The sequence below is a fragment of the Heptranchias perlo genome, chromosome 5 (assembly GCF_035084215.1).
Source record: "Heptranchias perlo isolate sHepPer1 chromosome 5, sHepPer1.hap1, whole genome shotgun sequence".
NCBI classification, from domain to species: Eukaryota; Metazoa; Chordata; class Chondrichthyes; order Hexanchiformes; family Hexanchidae; genus Heptranchias; species Heptranchias perlo.
The window spans coordinates 104,132,330-104,155,874 of record NC_090329.1 but is presented as its reverse complement, the minus strand read 5'-3'; the positions used below and the strand labels follow the sequence as shown (position 1 = coordinate 104,155,874).

The following is a 23,545-nucleotide window of genomic DNA, read 5'->3' as shown; positions in this document are numbered from 1 at the left end:
TGGGGCAGGAGTCTGGGCGGGGGGGGGGGGCGGTGTAGAAGAGATGGTCAGTGGCTCTGTAGTCTTTTTTTTCCTATTTTCCGTTGATAGCATAACACGGTTAAGCTGGGGGCAGCAGTAGCGAGAACCAATGTTTCTCAAATTTGACCCAGTGTTCCTGGCAGTAACATACAACCAGTTAACTTTTTAAATTTTTTTTTTAAATTTGGAGTTCAGAAAGCTGTTTCATTCCTATAACTTTTTTATTTTAAACTTACAATTTTTTTGTGCATGTCAATGCCAAGGATTGTGTCCTTGTCTTCTATAGGTGAGCGAAAAATACTGTACAATGCAACCAGTTTCCTCACCATGACAATTTCCATTTACCAGTCAGGTAGATAGAAAGTATTACTTTGTCACCTTGCAAGTTTCTTGGCTCAGCTATAGAAGATGAGGATGCAATCCTTGGTACTAATGTGCACAAAAAAGATTATTCACTCATACCTGGTTCTGGTGTACAACACATATTGCAAATATATAAAACAGTAAGTTCTATGTTCATAGTAAATCCTGTACTTCAAATCAGGGCCACCTGTGGTGGTGATTAGCATCTTCAAAAAGGACAGTAGAAGCTTCATACATCTATATAAATAGTGCACAGCTGTTACCTGAAATACATACCAGTGTTAACTTGTATGTGGTGTGCACTGCATCCATTTTCAATATAGGTTATTACCACAACTGAAACCTGCCTCAGTAGCTCCTGCTTAAAATTTGACTTTGGTGCAAGATATTTACAGTAATAGTTATGTTATGTAAATGCTAAAAGTTCAAATCACAATTTTAGATAAATTTATTTGTCAAAATGTTGAACTTCATGGCAATGCAATTTATTTTCACTCCCATACTTTGTAGTGCAGAAATATTATGTTTTGGACTGTTTTGATAAATATCATTGAGAAATCACACCAATACTCAAATTATTATGTGACCTTAATGATTGTTGCCTATTGATTCCTGTTTCATATTTCTATGTAGCGTTAAATATGTTTTCTCTTTTTCAGATGCTTGTGACAACACCTGAGAAATGGGATGTTGTAACACGTAAAAGTGTTGGTGATGTTGCCTTGTCCCAGATTGTCAGACTCTTCATTTTAGATGAGGTTCACCTATTACATGAAGATAGAGGACCAGTTCTTGAAAGCTTGGTGGCACGAACACTACGACAGGTAAACAAATCTGATTCAGTCATTTCTGCTTGTGTATCATGTATTATTACTGTAGGCTATTTAGAGTATGAGATATACTGAATGTTTCCTTAAAAGCAGTACCACAATATCTTAAATACTGTATCTTTCAAAATGATGAGAATAAGTAAGACCATTTCCTTTGGACATAATTGATGTTTTTGTGCATGAATTGTTTTTGTGTTTGTCTTGCATTGTTTGCCTTAAAGTTTGGATGTAAATATCTCATCAGTACAAGATGAAAATAATAATTTTTGTTGGGATTCGTTCATTTTGATTTAATATATTGCTGTTTAATGTGACATTGGTTAGAGCTACATCTGCTGGTAGTTAGAAGAAGTTTGATGCAGTCAGTATAATGTAGCTGTTGATATCTGTTAAAGGATTTTCAACTTGCGCCCAAAACAGGCATGATGTTGGTGGAGTGGCCACGCCTCGGGACCGAAGCCAGTGTTGAGAGGCCCGAACCATTTTTGGGTTCTGGCCTCATTTGAATGTAGCTGGTGTAAACAGATTCAAAGAGACAACCAATATAGTAGCAATCAGCAGTTTTAATAATCAAGTACAACTAGTTACACACATTAAGTACAAAAGATGGATATTACCCCAAGCCTTTGGGGAGCAGGTGACCTTGTATTCAAGCTGTCTGATCCTTTGTTCCGCTCCTGCTCCCTCCTTAAGGCAGTTCTTTATATACCCCCAGCTTCATGCGGTATCCATATGTCCATGACATAATCCACCCTCAATCAATCAGTGGCATTGTAGCTAATTTTACGCATCTAGAGACAAGCTTCCATTTTGTTTTTCCTTGATTCTTCAACCGTTTCAGCCATTATAGTGCCTTACAGTGAAATAATTTAAGATTAAACAGGCATGAGGTGGACAGGTGGAGTGGTCACGCCTCAGGCCTGAAGCCAGTGTTGAGAGGTCTGAATGACTTTCAGGTTCTGGCCTCATTTCAATATAGCTGGTGAGCTGCAGGTGCTAAACATACATTTCGCTGCAGCACACCGGGTTGGGGAAGAGTGCAGGATCACCTGGTTTCTATGCAAAGCCGGCTAACGGATTGGGCCGGAGGAGTGGGAGCCAATCCCAGAGGGGGAGAGGCCAGCAGAGGGCTGGAGTAGTTTTGTGGAGCCAGGAGAAATACCCCTGCTCCTCCAGGGCCAACAAATTTTTTTTTAAAAATAGAGACTTGAGACCCTATTGTGAAGCAGCCACCAGAGGTCCCTTTAAGGACTGCTGGTTAGGCCGCTCAGTACCAAATACAAATATATGGAGCATGCGCAGGAGCATACTCCATCCATTTTTACTTCATAATTGCAATTGGGGTCCTACTACGGCATAGAACCCCAATTTGCATGTTTAAACAGCACCCTACCCAAAACAACAGCTGGGTGTGTTCTGCGCCTATTTAAAGGCCTGGCTAAAGATGGCACCAGCTGGGCCTGGGGCGTCCAGGGGGCCGAGGTTCCCCACCCAATCTTTCGTATGCTAAATGGCCGTTTACAGGTGAGAAATGAACAGGTGGTAGTTAAATATCACCCCCTATATCTCTGTTTGGTCAACTAGATGCCACAACACTGTTGTTTCAGCAATCAAATGTAAATTTGAATTACCTTAGATTGGATCACAGACTTTTTTCTTTAAAGAATCTCATTCATTCTTTTAATACTTTGCTAACTGTTTACAATATAAAATAATTGCTGTAGTTCCTGTGACAGTTGAAACAGTTATGAAAACACAAATTAAAGTCCTGCACATTTGCAGACAACTTTTAGGTGGTGTTGGACACTTCTATTTTTTTGTACAACCTTTTATCTCACTTTTGATTATTCATCAAAATATCCTTTTGTATGAAAAAAATCCAGTGTGCACTAGCTATCTTGTAGAAGACAAGCACTATAAGACTATAGAAAATATATTGTTTTAGTGCCACCCTTACTCATTTGTCATTTTTTTTTCACGTATACTGTCTTACTCAGAATAGTTTGACTGATTAACTCTAATTTGAAGTGGGACTCATTCATTTTGGTTTTGAAATGGCACCAGTTTTATCATTTCACACTCCTAATGTTAAACACATTACTTCATGGGGGTTAAATTGGATAAGATCTGAATCTGGACCCGAGAATCATGGTGCGCGATTAACCCGCGCCCGGTGGTTCCGATGCAGGCAGCATGAGACATTCGTGCTGCCTGATCACTTACCTCATCGAAGCGCAGTATGGAGGCCGAGCCACGATGTTTGCACCAGGTTCCCATGTCTCACCAGCAGGGGGGGACCAAATATCACGTGATTTTCTCGCACCTCTTAAAAGCAGGCTGCACGTTTTATTTGCAAACAAAAAGATACGGGTCTGTACAGAGTCAGAATGGAGATCAGACATCGCACATGTAAAACACAGATGCAGGTCCTGTCCCTATGTTTACAAACTGTTGAGTTATATTAATTGTAAACAATTTCACAACACCAAGTTATAGTCCAACAAATTTATCTTAAATCCTACAAGCTTTCGGAGGCTTCCTCCTTCCTCCAGGTGAATTCACCTGAGGAAGGAGGAAGCCTCCGAAAGCTTGTGGAATTTAAAATAAATTTGTTGGACTATAACTTGGTGTTGTGAAATTGTTTACAATTGTCAACACCAGTCCATCACCGGCATCTCCACATCAGAGTTATATTAAAACATTGAATAAAGATTGCACACGACTAAATCCTACATCCTCCAATCTGCATGCCAGACCTTACCAATCTGCCGATCTGAGTTGGTACCAGGCCTGCGAGAGTGCTTGCACCAGGGTTCTCTGCTGATGCACTAGAGGCCTTGGTGCAAGAGGTGGGCAGAAGGAGGGGCATCCCATATCCGCAATGGGGAGGGGGGGGTCAAGAGGTCCTCCAGACATATGCTCGAGAGGCAGCGGGGGTTGCAGTCAATGCCAGGCACATAGCACCACGAACATGGATGCAGTGCAGGAAGAAGTTTGATGCTTTAACACGAGTGGTCAAGGTGAGTGGTCACCCACTATGACTCCCCATCACCCACCTACGAACAAAATATTTCAATCAGTAATCAACCCTTCCAATCAGGTGTTTCCTCTGACCCTCACACATTACCAGTGTTGGAAACCGCACACGCACAACTCACAGGTCACACACACTGGCAGCTATTCAACCATGATGGACACACCACCCAGACATCCTGCAGGACACTCACCGACATACTTATCGCTTTCTTGCAGGAGAAAGAGGCGCATAATAGGAGGCAGCAAGTGACAGTGGTGTTTATCCCTTCGAGTCTGTTCTGCCATTCAGTGAGATCATGGTTTTTTTTATTCGTTCATGGGATGTGGGCATCGCTGGCGAGGCCGGCATTTATTGCCCATCCCTAATTGCCCTCGAGAAGGTGGTGGTAAGCCGCCTTCTTGAACCGCTGCAGTCCGTGTGGTGACGGTTCTCCCACAGTGCTGTTAGGAAGGGAGTTCCAGGATTTTGACCCAGCGACGATGAAGGAACGGCGATATATTTCCAAGTCGGGATGGTGTGTGACTTGGAGGGGAACGTGCAGGTGGTGTTGTTCCCATGTGCCTGCTGCTCTTATCCTTCTAGGTGGTAGAGGTCGCGGGTTTGGGAGGTGCTGTCGAAGAAGCCTTGGCGTGTTGCTGCAGTGCATCCTGTGGATGGTGTACACTGCAGCCACAGTGCGCCGGTGGTGAAGGAAGTGAATGTTTAGGGTGGTGGATGGGGTGCCAATCAAGCGGGCTGCTTTATCTTGGATGGTGTCGAGCTTCTTGAGTGTTGTTGGAGCTGCACTCATCCAAGCAAGTGGAGAGTATTCCATCACACTCCTGACTTGTGCCTTGTAGATTGTGGAAAGGCTTTGGGGAGTCAGGAGGTGAGTCACTCGCCGCAGAATACCCAGCCTCTGACCTGGTCTCGTAGCCACAGTATTTATATGGCTGGTCCAGTTAAGTTTCTGGTCAATGGTGACCCCCAGGATGTTGATGGTGGGGGATTCGGCGATGGTAATGCCACTGAATGTCAAGGGGAGGTGGTTAGACACTCTCTTGTTGGAGATGGTCATTGCCTGGCACTTATCTGGTGCGAATGTTACTTGCCACTTATGAGCCCAAGCCTGGATGTTGTCCAGGTCTTGCTGCATGTGGGCTCGGACTGCTTCATTATCTGAGGGGTTGCGAATGGAACTGAACACTGTGCAATCATCAGCGAACGTCCCCACTTCTGACCTTATGATGGAGGGAAGGTCATTGATGAAGCAGCTGAAGATGGTTGGGCCGAGGACACTGCCCTGAGGAACTCCTGCAGCAATGTCCTGGAGCTGAGATGATTGGCCTCCAACAACCACTACCATCTTCCTTTGTGCTAGGTATGACTCCAGCCACTGGAGAGTTTTCCCCCTGATTCCCATTGACTTCAGTTTTACTAGGGCTCCTTGGTGCCACACTCTGTCAAATGCTGCCTTGATGTCAAGGGCAGTCACTCTCACCTCACCTCTGGAATTCAGCTCTTTTGTCCATGTTTGGACCAAGGCTGCAATGAGGTCTGGAGCCGACTGGTCCTGGCGGATCCCAAACTGAGCATCGGTGAGCAGGTTATTGGTGAGTAAGTGCCGCTTGATAACACTGTCGATGACACCTTCCATCACTTTGCTGATGATTGAGAGTAGACTGATGGGGCGGTAATTGGCCGGATTGGATTTGTCCTGCTTTTTGTGGACAGGACATACCTGGGCAATTTTCCACATTGTCGGGTAGATGCCAGTGTTGCAGCTGTACTGGAACAGCTTGGCTGGAGGCGTAGCTAGTTCTGGAGCACAAGTATTCAGCACCACAGCTGGGATGTTGTCGGGGCCCATAGCCTTTGCTGTATCCAGTGCACTCAGCCATTTCTTGATATCACGTGAAGTGAATCAAGTGATCTCTGACCTAATTCCGCATACCCACCTTAGCCCCATATCCCTTAATACCCTTGGTTCACACAAATCTATCAATATTAGATTTAAAATTCACAATTGAGCTAGCATCAACTGTCGTTTGCAGAAGAGCGTTCCAAACTTCTACCACCCTTTGCATTTTGAAGTGTTTCCTAACTTCACTCCTGCAAGTCCTGGCTCTAAATGTTAGGCTATGTCCTCTTGCTGTTGTATTCAAGTATAGGAGACCTCCAAAAACAGGTACAAATGCATCAGCAGTCAAAAGCAATTATCCATCAACTAACCTGTAAATCCTGCATGGTCCCTTTAAATAATGCTGGTGGAGGTTCCTCCAGGCCGTCTGAGACATGTTCAGGTGTTCGTGGTTAAGATAATGGCAGAAACAACGGGCACTACATAGCCCAATTTCTAGCCCCACTTGTTTAAAGGAGTCTGCAATCCGCTTTGCACTCTTTGGGGCAGATTGTAACTTTCTGGTGCTGATTGGCAGAGCCGGCTACTCACCCGTGCTGGGAGCGCGGAGGCTGGAGCCATTTCACGGCCTAGGCCTCATTTAAATAGAACTGATGAGCTGCCCACCCCAAATAGGTGTCCAGGAGAAGCTTGCTGGATTCAGGCCACTGCAATATCGGTCAACCCGGAGTCAGTGAGGTAAGCCCTGGGGTGGAATGTGGTTTGCAAGACAGGGGGGTGGGGGGGAGTGGCGGTGGGACGTCCGAGATTATTTTGGATCACTCCTGCTCCCCCTTGCATCACAAGGTAATTTAAAACATACTCTTTTGGGGCCTCCTCTGCTGTATCCCTGAGTAAAAACTGCATTTATTTCAATGCAAGAAGTCTGATGGACAAGGTAGATGAACTCAGGGCATGGGTGGGTACATGGGACTGGGATGTTATAGCTATTACTGAAACATGGCTAAAGGAGGGGCAGGACTGGCAGCTCAATGTTCCAGGGTACAGATGCTATAGGAAAGATAGAGCAGGAGGTAAGAGAGGAGGGGGAGTTGCGTTCTTGATTAGGGAGAACATCACGGCAGTAGTGAGAGAGGATATATCCGAGGGTTCGCCCACGGAGTCTATATGGGTAGAACTGAAAGATAAGAAGGGAGAGATCACTTTGATAGGATTGTACTACAGACCCCCAAATAGTCGAGGGGAAATTGAGGAGCAAATATGTAAGGAGATTAGAGACAGCTGCAAGAAAAATAGGGTGGTAATAGTAGGGGACTTTAACTTTCCCAACATTGACTGGGACAGCCATAGCATTAGGGGCTTGGATGGAGAGAAATTTGTTGAGTGTATTCAGGAGGAATTTCTCATTCAGTATGTGGATGGCCCGACTCGAGAGGGGGCAAAACTTGACCTCCTCTTTGGAAATAAGGAAGGGCAGGTGACAGAAGTGTTAGTGAGGGATCACTTTGGGACCAGTGATCATAATTCCATTAGTTTTAAGATAGCTATGGAGAATGATAGGTCTGGCCCAAAAGTTAAAATTCTAAATTGGGGAAAGGCCAATTTTGATGGTATTAGACAGGAACTTTCAGAAGTTGATTGGGAGAGTCTGTTGGCAGGCAAAGGGACGTCTGGTAAGTGGGAGGCCTTCAAAGGTGTGTTAACCAGGGTTCAGGGTAAGCACATTCCTTATAAAGTGAAGGGCAAGGCTGGTAGAAGTAGGGAACCTTGGATGACTCGGGAGATTGAGGCCCTAGTCAGAAAGAAGAAGGAGGCATATGACATGCATAGGCAGCTGGGATCAAGTGGATCCCTTGAAGAGTATAGAGATTGCCGGAGTAGAGTTAAGAGAGAAATCAGGAGGGCAAAAAGGGAACATGAGATTGCTTTGGCAGATAAGGCAAAGGTGAATCCAAAAAGCTTCTACAAATACGTAAAGGGCAAAAGAGTAACTGGGGAGAGAGTAGGGCCTCTTAAGGATCAACAAGGTCATCTATGTGCGGAACCACAAGAGATGGGCGAGATCCTAAATGAATATTTCGCATCGGTATTTACGGTTGAGAAAGGCATGGATGTTAGGGAACTTGGGGAAATAAATAATGATGTCTTGAGGAGTGTACATATTACAGAGAGGGAGGTGCTGGAAGTCTTAACGCGCATCAAGGTAGATAAATCTCCGGGACCTGATGAAATGTATCCCAGGACGTTATGGGAGCTTAGGGAGGAAATTGCGGGTCCCCTAGCAGAGATATTTGAATCATCGACAGCTACAGGTGAGGTGCCTGAAGATTGGAAGGTAGCAAATGTTGTGCCTTTGTTTAAGAAGGGCGGCAGGGAAAAGCCTGGGAACTACAGACCGGTGAGCCTGACATCTGTAGTGGGTAAGTTGTTAGAGGGTATTCTGAGACACAGGATCTACGGGCATTTGGAGAGGCAGGGACTGATTAGGAACAGTCAGCATGGTTTTGTGAGAGGAAAATCATGTCTCACAAATTTGATTGAATTTTTTGAAGGGGTAACCAAGAAGATAGATGAGGGCTGTGCAGTAGACGTGGTCTACATGGACTTTAGCAAAGCCTTTGACAAGGTACCGCATGGTAGGTTGTTACATAAGGTTAGATCTCACGGGATCCAAGGTGAGGTAGCCAATTGGATGCACAATTGGATTGACGACAGGAGGCAGAGGGTGGTTGTGGAGGGTTGTTTTTCAAATTGGAGGCCTGTGACCAGCGGTGTGCCTCAAGGATCGGTGCTGGGTCCGCTGTTATTTGTTATATATTAATGATTTGGATGAGAATTTAGGAGCCATGGTTAGTAAGTTTGCAGATGACACCAAGATTGGTGGCATTGTGGACAGTGAAGAAGGTTAACTAGGATTGCAACGGGATCTTGATAAATTGGGCCAGTGGGCCGATGAATGGCAGATGGAGTTTAATTTAGATAAATGTGAGGTGATGCATTTTGGTAGATCGAATCGGGCCAGGACCTACTCCGTTAATGGTAGGGCGTTGGGGAGAGTTATAGAACAAAGAGATCTCGGAGTACAGGTTCATAGCTCCTTGAAAGTGGAGTCACAGGTGGGATAGGGTGGTGAAGAAGGCATTCGGCATGCTTGGTTTCATTGGTCAGAACATTGAATACAGGAGTTGGGATGTCTTGTTGAAGTTGTACAAGACATTAGTAAGGCCACACTTGGAATACTGTGTACAGTTCTGGTCACCCTATTATAGAAAGGATATTATTAAACTAGAAAGAGTGCAGAAAAGATTTACTAGGATGCTACTGGGACTTGATGGTTTGACTTATAGGGAGAGGTTGGATAGACTGAGACTTTTTTCCCTGGAGAGTAGGAGGTTTCGGGGTGATCTTATAGAAGTCTATAAAATAATGAGGGGCATAGATAAGGTCGATAGTCAAAATCTTTTCCCAAAGGTAGGGGAGTCTATAACGAGGGGACATAGATTTAAGGTGAGAGGGGAGAGATACAAAAGGGTCCAGAGGGGCAATTTTTTCACTCAAAGGGTGGTGAGTGTCTGGAACGAGCTGCCAGAGGCTGTAGTAGAGGCGGGTACAATTTTGTCTTTTAAAAAGCATTTGGACAGTTACATGAGTAAGATGGGTATAGAGGGATATGGGCCAAGTGCAGGCAATTGGGACTAGCTTAGTGGTATAAACTGGGCGACATGGACATGTTGGGCCGAAGGGCCTGTTTCCGTGTTGTAAACTTCTATGATTCTATAAAACTGTTCAGAGCGGCATGGCGCATTTTCCATCCAGTTGTCTTCTAAAATGGCAATCGTGGTCCTATGTCCATCATCGGCTGCCCAGCGGTAGGCTCCTTTTTAAAAAAAAAATGGCAGCGGCTTGAGCATCGACGATAACAGGGTGGTAAGACTACTGAGTCCATTTTGAGGTCCATCATGCCTGCCCTATCCGACATGGTGCAACCCATGAACACCATTTGCCCATCCTTCCTAGTCATGCAATCTCCTGGAGAGGTAAAACACCTCGGGACAATTTGGAAAATCTGGGATATTCCACTCGACTCCCAAAGGCAATCAAGTAAAGCTCTAGAAAACTACGAATTATAATTTTAAATTGATGACCTCTCGTCACTGACTCCCCAACTAAAGAAAGTAGTATTTTTCTCTATTCAGTCTTTCAAAACTCTGATGATAATAAAAACTTCTCTGAAATCTCCTCTTAGCCTTCTCTGCTCCAAAGCAAATAGTCCCTTTAGCTCATCTCTCATTCATTATTATTTCTGTACTCTTGTACTCTATTCCCCGGTTTATAAAACCAAAACTCTATTGGCCTTTTATAGTTTTATCTATTTGTACTTTCACTTTCAAGGAATTATGTATTTGAATCCCAAAGGTCTCTGATCATCCACGCACATCAGTGTCTTTTCATTAAGTCTGTGCTCCAATTTGTTATTTTTTTTTCTCCCAAAATGTTTCACCTCATTAACCACATTAAATTGCATGTGCCACCTGTCTGCCTATTCAGCTAACCTGTCCATCGTCTTAAAGCCTTTTACAGTCCTCAGCACTGTTCGCCAAATCTCCGACTTTTACGTCGTCGGTAAATGTCATGATTTCCCTGTTTCTAAGTCCAAATCATCTAAAAACAACAATGGACACAGCTATGATCCCTAGGGAAAACTACTTTCAGCACGTTTCCAGTCCGAGGAACAGCCTCACTCTTTTCCTGTCTTATCAACCAACTTCCTAGCCATGCCGATACTACATGAATTTTTCTAAGAAATCTTTAACGAGATTCTTTATCAAACATAGAACATCTTCTGAAAATCCATATATATCTGTTGCATTCCCTTAATCTATCCAATCGGTCAAGTCTTCAAAAAACTTATTGGCCCAGATTTTCCTGTCAAAATAACAGTGAGGCTAATGGCTCTTGCAAATGGTACAGCAACTTCAGACTGGGGCAGATGAGCGTTTAAACTCAAATAACAAAAAGCTAAGTCTTGTCCATTCCAGTCTAAGTACCTTTTTAACGACGTGATGTGTTGATTACTGCAAAACAACCTGTCTGGCACTGAAAAGTAACTATTACAAGTGTGGAGTCTCATTCCTCCAGGTTTTAATTGTGGTTGGAGATTTAAAATTCAGAATTTTTTTTTACTTTACCTTTCTGTCTCTCTCTTCTGTCTGTAAATCCAATCTTTCTTTCCATCTTTATTTCTCTTTCTGTACCTGATTTGACATTGAATTCACCCACTCTAATTTATACTTCCTTCTCAGTCCTTGTGCTATTTATTTCTCAATCCTTCAATCTGATTGGTTAAAGAGATACACAGTTGCTTGCCCTATTCACTCAGGCAGATGCCATTCGATGTCCTTCTACAACAAAATTTCGCCCATTAAATTCGTTAAGAAAGACTTGCCTTTAACGAATCCATGCTGGCCACCCTTGCTTAATTTAGGTTTCTATTATCTCGAATTACGGATTATAAGAGTTAGCCCACAATTGATGTTAGAATAACTGGTCTAATTTTATTCAGTATATGTTTCTCTCCCTTCTTGAACAATCATGGCTGCTCTCCAATCTCATGGAAGATTCTACGTATTTAAGGAGGATTGAAAAATTATAAGCAGTGCCTCTGGTGTATTCTCTCTGTCTTCTTTCAACAGCCTTTCAACTCTTGGGCTAGGTTTGACCCTAATTCTAGGTCATTTGATTTAGAAAAATAAACCTTCAGGTTTTGTTTTAAAGAACATAGCAAATAGGAGCAGGAGTCGGTCATACGGCCCCTTGAGCCTGCTCCGCCATTCAACATGATCAAGGCTAATGTTCTACCTCAACTCCACTTTCCTGACCTATCCCCATATCCCTTGATTCCCTTAGTGTCCAAAAATCTGTCGATCTCAGTCTTGAATATACTCAACGACTGGGCATCCAGAGCCCTCTGGGGTAGAGAATTCCAAAGATTCGCAACCCTCAATGAAGAAATTTTTCTTCATCTCGGTCCTAAATGGCCGACCTCTTATCTTGAGACTATGCTCCCTAGTTCTAGACTATCCAGCCAGGGGAAACAGTCTCTCAGCATCTACCCTGGTCAAGCCCTCTAAGAATTTTATATGTTTCAATGAGATCACCTCCCATTCTTCTAAACTCTAGAGAATATAGACCTATTCTACTCGATCTCTCCTCATAGGACAACCCTCTCATCCCAGGAATCAATCTAGTGAACCTTCATTGTGCCGCCTCTAAGGCCAGTATATCCTTCCTTGGGTAAGAGGACCAAAACTGTACACAGTACACCAGGTGTGTCATTCTTTGCTGATTTGGTACACAATTGTTTTTTTATTGGGTTAAGTCATTTAATTTGAGTCATCAGTATTTCAAGTTGACTTATCAGACTTCTTTGTTGTCCTAACACATAAAATGATTATGTAATCTAATATTTTGGAAGGTTTTAAAATTCTTTCTGCTGCTGTCTTGTCCCTAAAATTAGTGCTTTTCTGTAAGTCTTTTTACGAGTGATATCTGCCCTGTAACAAATTAACCTGGCAATAAATCTAATGGTTTCTTTTCAGTTAACATTAGCAATGTTATGTTCTTTAATGATAGCTGATCAATTTACTGGTGACTGCACGGCAGAAATCACAGCTGTGGCGGTGGCTTTTTTTTGGAGGTAAATTTTCTGCCAAAATGTTAGAATTATACTTTTCCACTTAGTATCAAGCACTCAGCTGCATGCATAGCACACCTAGCTGAAAAGCAAACCTCCCTCAATTTTCCTTCTGCAATGCATCTTTACCCCAACCCTGGTAGAATATTCCCCATTGAGTAATTGTAATATTTCCAAATGCAGCATTTTTATGGCCTTTCTGTATGTGATTGCCAGTTTATGTCAAATTGTGGGCAACTTTCATTGCACACCATCAACCAATAGAAACTGGGTTGAGATTACACAAACCATTTACATAAGACCCTTACAAGTGCCAGAGAGGATGGCCTGGGCTAGATTTGAACTCTGTCTCAATGAGGTGGAAGACAAAGTAGTGCTCCCAAATGCCATTATGACACGCAGTTACTAGTATGAAAGCTATGTTTCATAAAAGGCCGATTATGTTTGAGGTTGTAATATTTGAGGATTCCAGAAACATGACAGATGAGTGACATCAATTGGCTGTTCAGAGATTGACGTGTATGATAGTTGCAATAATTGTGATTTCCCTCACTATTGCTGCAGAACTATTTTAGATGAATTTTAAACTACATGTTCTTTTAACTGTACTATAACTAATTATTCAATTATATTCTAGTTAAATGTAACAGTCTTAACCAATTATTAACATGAAAGCTATTTATCAGTTATACGAAGGTATTTAACACTGAGACTGCTTACACTTGAGCCTATAATATTGAGGCCTTTGGACCCGAATAAAAATGAAAGGTTGGAAACAGGTGAAGTGGAGGGGGAAAATTGTCTACTTGACTAGATTCAGTGGTTTGCTGAAAATAAACTATATTGGGCACATCACAAACCCAAAGAGAGCGAATTATACAAGCTTAGCTAGCTTGGTTTTTCCACAAAATCTAATTTTATATCTTTTTTAAGTAGTAACTAAGATATGTATCTTGTTTTTTCTATAATACCAGGAAGGAGAAAAAAAAAGGGGAGACTATGAAAAGGAGTTGTGGTTGGACGGAGAGCAAGACAGTTTTGAGAATGAGGGCAGGCAGGGGTGAAAGAGTCAGAATGGAGAAGAGGGACACAAAAAGAAAAGTATTTTTGAAGTATCCAATTTACAGGAAGCACTTCTAGTGGTGTCAGGGATTGATTTAATTTAAGTGTGATCGAAGAAACTGCGACCTGTCTGCTCTCCATTTGCTGATGTGTAAAGACTTTAACAGGAAGCGGATTGAGGACTAACTAATCTAACTGCTGTGGTGTAACTCCTGGAATAGATTAGTGGGTTTGGAAATAATCTACCAATATTTAGACCATAGGTATGGTTATTAAGAATGAATAACTGGAATGAATGAAGAATGCATAAAACAATAAAGAATATTGGAGAGTGCTGCCAACTGCAGTTTCTCAAGGTGAATGTGCCTTTTAGCTATCAGGAAGAGGAAGGGCAGTAAAGACTATCTAAATTATTAACACCCACAACAGCAATAATAAACACAGAAAATGTTGGAAATACAAAGCAGGCTAATCAGCATTTGAACAAGAGAAAAGTTAAGTTACATTTTGGGTGTAGATTTTTTTTGGTCAGAACTCAATTGGTCAGTATTTGCAGTTTTTATTACTAATACAATTCATTTGATCTACATACTTTTGTTCTCAAATCTGCAATATGTTCGGATCAGTGGGATGTTCATATTGATGATTGTTTTGATTCTATCTAAAATGTCGATTTAGTTGTTCCTTTATTTTCATTATCAATTAAGGACCAGTTCTGAGACCGACGGAAGCTATACTGGGAGGGACGAACCAGAAGGGTATCAGTGTGTTTGCAGAAAGGGTAAATAAGGTAGTGGGGGTGGATTTAATTTAGAATAGCATGGGGGAGGGGAAAGCAGAACAGACTAGGCTAAGAGTAATAAGGAAATAGGGAGAGCGGATATTAAAGGATAACCTGCATTGCGCTTATGTGAATGCATGGAGTAAAATGGGTGAGCTAGAAGCACTAGTAGATAGGAAGGAAATAGAGGTTGGACTGAAATCTGTTTGAAATCAAATGATGATTAGGACGTTAACTTGCAAGATTGTGTGTTTTAGGAAAGACTGGGAAGGTAAAGCAGGAGACGGGGTGACATTATTAAGCTAGGTGGGGAAGTAAGCAGTGAGGAGGACACAGTCTGCAAAGGGATATAGACAGGTTAAGTGAGTGGGCAAGAAGGTGGCAGATGGAGTATAATGTGAGAAAATGTGAGGTTTTTTCATTTGTTAGGAAGAATAGAAAAACAGAATATTTTTTAAATGTTGAAAAACTATTAAATGTTGGTGTCCTGCGAGACTTGGGTGTCCCGGTACAAGAAACACAAAAAGTTAGCATGCAGGTGATCGAATTGAAACATAAAAGATTCTTAGGAGGCTTGACAGGGCAGATGCTGAGAGGTTGTTTCCCCTGGCTGGAGAATCTAGAACTAGAGGGCATAGTTGTAGAATAAGGAGTCGGCCATTTAAGACTGAGATGAGGAGGAATTTCTTTATTCTGAGGGTTGTGAATCTTTGGAATTCTCTACCCCAGAGGGCTGTGGATGCTCAGTCACTGAGTATGTTCAAGACTGAGATAGATTTTTGGAATCTAGGGGAATCAAGGGATGTGGGGATCGGGCAGGAAAATGGAGCTGAGGTTGAAGATCAACCATGACCTGATTGAATGGCGGAGCAGGCTCGAGGGGCCGTATCGCCTACACCTGGTATTTCTTATGTTCTTAGGATCTTATTTGTTGTAGACAGATTAGTTACAAAAATGTCAAAATGCTAGAAATGGCTCTAAGTCCTTTAGCAAAAGTTAGTAATAGGAATATGCTGCAAGCCATCAAATAATCAGAGGGGCTGATGCTGTTTTATGGGAGACGATAGACAAGTCTTCAGTCAATGAGATTGAAATTATTACTGGCGTGCACAATAGGAACAGTTTCCATTCAAGTGAGGAACTCGTTACTAAAACATTATGTTAAGGAAGCCACGTGGGGTAATGCAATATCAGATTTATTTCTAATGAATGAGGAGGGAACAATGAACAAAGCAGAAGTAAGCGAACATTTGGTGTCTAGTGACCATAATGTTCTGACATTCAGGGTAGACATGAAAGTAGAAAACAAAGGAAACCAGTTTAAAAAGTTTAACTTTACTTTCCACCCACCCTGACATAACTCCTCTAACAAGTAACTGTTGTTTTATATGCTTAGCCACTTATCCACTCCGAAGATTGATCGTGAATCCCGACTGCAATGTGCATAGTGGTACGGTAGTGTTGTGGATATGTAGCTGGACTAGTAATCCAGAGGACTTGAGTTTAAATCCTGCCATGGCAGTTTGAGAATTTTAATTTAATAAAAAGCTGGTATCAATAAAAGTGACCATGAAGCTGTACAATTGTTGTAAGAGCCCAACTGGGTTTAGGGAAGGAAGCCTGCCATCCTTGCCCGATTAGGCCAACATGTGACTCCAGTCCAACACCAAAAAGGTTGACCAGTAACTGCCCTCTGAAGTGGCCTAGAAAGCCACTCAGTTGGAAACATCACCACCATCTCATGGCAACTAGGAATGGGCAATAAACGCCAGCCTGCCAGCGACGCTTGCATCCCGAGAATGAATAAAGACTTTTAAAAAAAATGTCTTTTGTATGGAACTTTGTCAAATACCTTTTGGAAGTCCAGATATTTTGCTTCATAAGGCTTTCCACCGTTCGCTTGGGTTGTTACTTTGTTAAGAGAAGTCCAGGAGATTGGACAGAATCTTCCTCTTCTGAATCCGTTTTGATTTTACCAGGTTATTATTCTACAGACAGTCCTCAATGAAAATAATTTATTTTAATTTAATAAACTGTTGCTGTTGTATAAGTGTAAATAGCCATAAATGTATGTTTTATTGTTATTTAGCCTAATTGTGCTTATGGTTGACGTAACATGGTGCAGTTGAAGACAAGTGTAACCAGCACAGACATCTCATGAATTTGATTCCAGTTGTTGCTGGGAAGGGTGCCAATGAGCAGCTGGAAAATTTTCTATGCCTGATGAATTATCTCTAATTAATAAATAGTAATTAATCTACATTATTTCATTTATGGAATGAATTCATGTTTATATTAATACAGATGACCTGGGTTTGTTCTGTTAGTTAGTGTTGATTAAACTGTAATCATATTCTACAAGCTGGCAGATGCCACTATATAGCACAGCTCAAAGATTGTATTCTTAAATTCTGCAAAAGTAACACCCGGTTTGGTTTTATGATGAAAAGAGGAACCTTGTGATCCAGCAAAAGCTTATGAGGCTTTTTTTTTAAGTCTAGACATTGGGTTCTAAACAGAAATAGCTGACAAAAGGGAAACAATGTTCATCGTATTCCCCAATGGAAAAATAGAGATAAAAATATTTTCCCCCCACCTTCCATAGTTATTCAACATACTGAGGGTTCAGGTGGCCCCCATTACTTCCAGAGTAGCTCAGAGTTACCGTAAAAAACCATCCACTCTGCTTTTCTGACCTTGTTCGTCTATTGTTCTTTCGGTGTCCATCTCTCTCGAGGCCTCTCACACTTTCTCCCCTCAGCATCTTTGTTTGTCCCTCTCTCTCTCTCCTCATCGGCCACTCTGTCTCTCTCGCCCGCCCGCACGCTCGCTCGCCCTCGCTCCCTCTCTCTGTGGCGGCCTCGCACTCGCTCGCCCTCGCTCCCTCTCTCTCTGGCGGCCTCGCGCTCACTCACTCGCTCGCCCTCGCTCCCTCTCTCTGTGGCGGCCTCGCGCTCGCTCCCTCTCTCTGTGGCGGCCTCGCCCTCGCTCCCTCTCTCTGTGGCGGCCTCGCGCTCGCTCCCTCTCTCTGTGGCGGCCTCGCGCTCGCTCCCTCTCTCTGTGGCGGCCTCGCGCTCGCTCCCTCTCTCTGTGGCGGCCTCGCGCTCGCTCCCTCTCTCTGTGGCGGCCTCGCGCTCGCTCCCTCTCTGTGGCGGCCTCGCGCTCGCTCGCTCTCGCTCCCTCTCTCTGTGGCGGCCTCGCGCTCGCTCCCTCTCTCTGTGGCGGCCTCGCGCTCGCTCCCTCTCTCTGTGGCGGCCTCGCGCTCGCTCCCTCTCTCTGTGGCGGCCTCGCGCTCGCTCCCTCTCTCTGTGGCGGCCTCGCGCTCGCTCCCTCTCTCTGTGGCGGCCTCGCGCTCGCTCCCTCTCTCTGTGGCGGCCTCGCGCTCGCTCGCTCTCGCTCCCTCTCTCTGTGGCGGCCTCGCGCTCGCTCGCTCTCGCTCCCTCTCTCTGTGGCGGCCTCGCGCTCGCTCGCTCTCGCTCCCTCTCTCTGTGGCGGCCTCGCGCTCGCTCGCTCTCGCTCCCTCTCTCTGTGGCGGCCTCGCGCTCGCTCGCTCTCGCTCCCTCTCTCTGTGGCGGCCTCGCGCTCGCTCGCTCGCTCCCTCTCTCTGTGGCGGCCTCGCGCTCGCTCGCTCCCTCTCTCTGTGGCGGCCTCGCGCTCGCTCGCTCCCTCTCTCTGTGGCGGCCTCGCGCTCGCTCGCTCCCTCTCTCTGTGGCGGCCTCGCGCTCGCTCGCTCCCTCTCTCTGTGGCGGCCTCGCGCTCGCTCGCTCCCTCTCTCTGTGGCGGCCTCGCGCTCGCTCGCTCCCTCTCTCTGTGGCGGCCTCGCGCTCGCTCGCTCCCTCTCTCTGTGGCGGCCTCGCGCTCGCTCGCTCCCTCTCTCTGTGGCGGCCTCGCGCTCGCTCGCTCCCTCTCTCTGTGGCGGCCTCGCGCTCGCTCGCTCCCTCTCTCTGTGGCGGCCTCGCGCTCGCTCGCTCCCTCTCTCTGTGGCGGCCTCGCGCTCGCTCGCTCCCTCTCTCTGTGGCGGCCTCGCGCTCGCTCGCTCCCTCTCTCTGTGGCGGCCTCGCGCTCGCTCGCTCCCTCTCTCTGTGGCGGCCTCGCGCTCGCTCGCTCCCTCTCTCTGTGGCGGCCTCGCGCTCGCTCGCTCCCTCTCTCTGTGGCGGCCTCGCGCTCGCTCGCTCCCTCTCTCTGTGGCGGCCTCGCGCTCGCTCGCTCCCTCTCTCTGTGGCGGCCGCTCGCTCGCCCTCGCTCCCTCTCTCTGTGGCGGCCTCGCGCTCGCTCGCTCGCCCTCGCTCCCTCTCTCTGGCAGCCTCGCGCTCGCTCGCTCGCCCTCGCTCCCTCTCTCTCGCTCCCTCTCTCTGCGGCGGCCTCGCGCTCGCTCGCTCGCCCTCGCTCCCTCTCTCTGCGGCGGCCTCGCGCTCGCTCGCTCGCCCTCGCTCCCTCTCTCTGCGGCGGCCTCGCGCTCGCTCGCTCGCCCTCGCTCCCTCTCTCTGCGGCGGCCTCGCGCTCGCTCGCTCGCCCTCGCTCCCTCTCTCTGCGGCGGCCTCGCGCTCGCTCGCTCGCCCTCGCTCCCTCTCTCTGCGGCGGCCTCGCGCTCGCTCGCTCGCCCTCGCTCCCTCTCTCTGCGGCGGCCTCGCGCTCGCTCGCTCGCCCTCGCTCCCTCTCTCTGCGGCGGCCTCGCGCTCGCTCGCTCGCCCTCGCTCCCTCGCCCTCGCTCCCTCTCTCTGCGGCGGCCTCGCGCTCGCTCGCTCGCCCTCGCTCGCTCGCCCTCGCTCCCTCTCTCTGCGGCGGCCTCGCGCTCGCTCGCCCTCGCTCGCTCGCCCTCGCTCCCTCTCTCTGCGGCGGCCTCGCCCTCGCTCGCTCGCCCTCGCTCCCTCTCTCTGCGGCGGCCTCGCGCTCGCTCGCTCGCCCTCGCTCCCTCTCTCTGCGGCGGCCTCGCGCTCGCTCGCTCGCCCTCGCTCCCTCTCTCTGGCAGCCTCGCGCTCGCTCGCTCGCCCTCGCTCCCTCTCTCTCGCTCCCTCTCTCTGCGGCGGCCTCGCGCTCGCTCGCTCGCCCTCGCTCCCTCTCTCTGCGGCGGCCTCGCGCTCGCTCGCTCGCCCTCGCTCCCTCTCTCTGCGGCGGCCTCGCGCTCGCTCGCTCGCCCTCGCTCCCTCTCTCTGCGGCGGCCTCGCGCTCGCTCGCTCGCCCTCGCTCCCTCTCTCTGCGGCGGCCTCGCGCTCGCTCGCTCGCCCTCGCTCCCTCTCTCTGCGGCGGCCTCGCGCTCGCTCGCTCGCCCTCGCTCCCTCTCTCTGCGGCGGCCTCGCGCTCGCTCGCTCGCCCTCGCTCCCTCTCTCTGCGGCGGCCTCGCGCTCGCTCGCTCGCCCTCGCTCCCTCGCCCTCGCTCCCTCTCTCTGCGGCGGCCTCGCGCTCGCTCGCTCGCCCTCGCTCGCTCGCCCTCGCTCCCTCTCTCTGCGGCGGCCTCGCGCTCGCTCGCCCTCGCTCGCTCGCCCTCGCTCCCTCTCTCTGCGGCGGCCTCGCGCTCGCTCGCTCGCCCTCGCTCCCTCTCTCTGCTGCGGCCTCGCGCTCGCTCGCTCGCCCTCGCTCCCTCTCTCTGCGGCGGCCTCGCGCTCGCTCGCTCGCCCTCGCTCCCTCTCTCTGCGGCGGCCTCGCGCTCGCTCGCTCGCCCTCGCTCCCTCTCTCTGCGGCGGCCTCGCGCTCGCTCGCTCGCCCTCGCTCGCTCGCCCTCGCTCCCTCTCTCTGCGGCGGCCTCGCGCTCGCTCGCTCGCCCTCGCTCCCTCTCTCTGCGGCGGCCTCGCGCTCGCTCGCTCGCCCTCGCTCCCTCTCTCTGCGGCGGCCTCGCGCTCGCTCGCTCGCCCTCGCTCCCTCTCTCTGCGGCGGCCTCGCTCTCGCTCGCTCGCCCTCGCTCCCTCTCTCTGCGGCGGCCTCGCGCTCGCTCGCTCGCCCTCGCTCCCTCTCTCTGCGGCGGCCTCGCGCTCGCTCGCTCGCCCTCGCTCCCTCTCTCTGCGGCGGCCTCGCGCTCGCTCGCTCGCCCTCGCTCCCTCTCTCTGCGGCGGCCTCGCGCTCGCTCGCTCGCCCTCGCTCCCTCTCTCTGCGGCGGCCTTGCGCTCACTCGCTCGCCCTCGCTCGCTCGCCCTCGCTCCCTCTATCTGCGGCGGCCTCGCGCTCACTCGCTCGCCCTCGCTCCCTCTCTTTCTCTTAGTTGCTGGATTATTTCTTCTGGCTGCTGGTGCATTTGTACGTATTTTTGGAGGTTTCCTATACTTGGATAAAGTTTCAATACTCTACAGGGAGTGAGCTGGCTGGCTGACAGGCAACAGCAAGGCGGAGTGGCAGGGGTGGGACAGGAATGCTGTCATCCTGAGAGAGGACAGCAGGTTCATGTTTCATGGAGCCACTGCCTCCTGTTATGCATCACCTTCTGCAAGAAAGAGTGAAATGTGTCAGTGAGTGTCCTGCAAGATGTTTGGGTGATGTGGCTGTCATGGTTGAATAGTTACCAGTGTGATTGAACTGAGAGTTGTGGGTCTGAGGCTTGCAACAGTGCTAAGTGTGTGAGGGTGAGATAAAGCATACGATTTGAATGGCTGAGTACTGATTGAAAGAGATTGTTGGTCAGTGGGTGATGGGATGTAGTGAATTGAGCAGTGAACGAGGCTAGCCGTGCAGTTTGATGGAATATGCCACTTGAAGCTTGAACTGAGTCGCCTTGACAACTCGTTTTAAATCATTGAACTTCTTCCTGCACTGCATCCATGCTCTTGGAGCTATGCTCCAGGCATTTAACTCCTCCTTCCTCCCACTGTCTCTTTAACATATGTCTGGAGGGCCTCCCGTACTCCTGCAGATATAGCAGCTGCTCCTTTGTTAATTGTATCCATGTGATTTATATCAATTAGTGTTAATTGTATTCAGGTGGCGTGTATTAATTGGGGCTCTTGTATCCATACATAAGAGCGCTTATCCAGGGTGTGGTGTGGATAATGTGGATCTCTGAATAAAGGCTTGGAAGCAACTGAAGACCAGGCTCTAGTATTCTATCCTTCACCGGGCTATCCAGTTTTATACATGGTAGCAGAGAATGGTGGCCTAAAGGTGGAGGTTGGAAACTGATTTTTTTGGACATAAGAAGAAAAAAGATATAACTTGAAAGCCTGCTGACCATTGTGGAAAATGGTAGAAAGCAAGTTTAAATCATCAAGGTACGATTTCCCTCCAATGTTCTGAGTTTGAACCGTATGACAGGTGGAAGAATGAGGTTGATATGTGGACACTGGTTACTACTCTGCCAAAGAGAAAACAAGGCACATCCTTGGTGTTGTCGCTTCCCGAATGAACTAAAATCAGAAGTAAGGTATTTTCTGAGATGGATGCAGATCTTTTGGATAGTAATGAAGGTTTTACCTTTCTAATAGAATTTCTGGATCAAATGTACAAGAAAGATGACCTATTAGGTGCCTATGAGACCGAGTTAACATTGATAGATTTTGGAAAATGGACAGTCATTCAGTGGCAGAGTATATCGTGGACTTTGTCAACCTTCTGTACAATTTGTTAAAGTTCCAATTGGGAATCCTTGGATCAGTACTAGCGTTTAAATTACTAGATTGTGCTAAGGCAACTCACATGGACAGGTAACTGGTCCTAACTGGTGTCCAATTCTTGGCAAAGGCAACTCTGTTGGATCAAATGTCTGCTGCCTTAAAAATAAAATTACCTGGCTAAACAGTCATTCCCTTCAGTCTTTGTGTAATAATTGGGACCTTCCACTGTGACACAAAGAATGGAACGTTAGATGGTTACCAGGTTTTGAAATGTTCCAGATGCTAAATGCAGGCATCAGTCCAGTTATCAGAATTTTCACAAGACTGGATGTCGGCGTCGATATTACGGGAGGATTAAAGACAGCCAGATTGGTGATAAAAGCAGGTGCAGCAAATCCAGTTATATAAGAACATAAGAACATAAGAAATAGGAGCAGGAGTAGGCCAATCGGCCTCACGAGCCTGCTCCGCCATTCAATAAGATCATGGCTGATCTGATCCTAACCTCAAATCTCAATTCATGTCCAATTTCCTGCCCGCTCCCCGTAACCCCTAATTCCCTTTGCTTCTAGGAAACTGTCTATTTCTGTTTTAAATTTATTTAATGATGTAGCTTCCACAGCTTCCTGGGGCAGCAAATTCCACAGACCTTCTCCCCTCTGAGTGAAGAAGTTTCTCCTCATCTCAGTTTTGAAAGAGCAGCCCCTTATTCTAAGATTATGCCCCCTAGTTCTAGTTTCACCCATCCTTGGGAACATCCTTACCGCATCCACCCAATCAAGCCCCTTCACAATCTTATATGTTTCAATAAGATCGCCTCTCATTCTTCTGAACTCCAATGAGTAGAGTCCCAATCTACTCAACCTCTCCTCATATGTCCACCCCCTCATCCCCGGGATTAACCGAGTGAACCTTCTTTGTACTGCCTCGAGAGCAAGTATGTCTTTTCTTAAGTATGGAGACCAAAACTGTATGCAGTATTCCAGGTGCGGTCTCACCAATACCTTATATAACTGCAGCAATACCTCCCTGTTTTTATATTCTATCCCCCTAGCAATAAAAGCCAACATTCCGTTGGCCTCCTTGATCACCTGCTGCACCTGCATAGTAACTTTTTGATTTTCTTGCACTAGGACCCCCAGATCCCTTTGTACTGCAGTACTTTCCAGTTTCTCGCCATCAAGATAATAACTTGCTCTCTGACTTTTCCTGCCAAAGTGCATAACCTCACATTTTCCAATATTGTATTGCATCTGCCAAATCTCCGCCCACTCACCCAGCCTGTCTATATCCCCTTGTAGGTTTTTTATGTCCTCCTCACTCTCCACCTTCCCTCCCATCTTTGTATCATCTGCAAACTTTGATATGTTACACTCGGTCCC

The 23,545-nt window shown here is 47.1% G+C and overlaps 1 protein-coding gene across 2 annotated transcripts in view; it reads left to right on the top strand.

Moving 5' to 3' along the window:
* ascc3 (activating signal cointegrator 1 complex subunit 3) overlaps positions 1–23,545 on the top strand; it is a 599,461-nt gene that overhangs the window by 140,926 nt on the left and 434,990 nt on the right. For both annotated transcript variants that reach the window (XM_067984949.1, XM_067984950.1), the window contains exon 11: positions 1,044–1,208. In XM_067984949.1, coding sequence (XP_067841050.1) covers positions 1,044–1,208 — 165 coding nt within the window. The remainder of the gene's footprint in view (positions 1–1,043; positions 1,209–23,545) is intronic.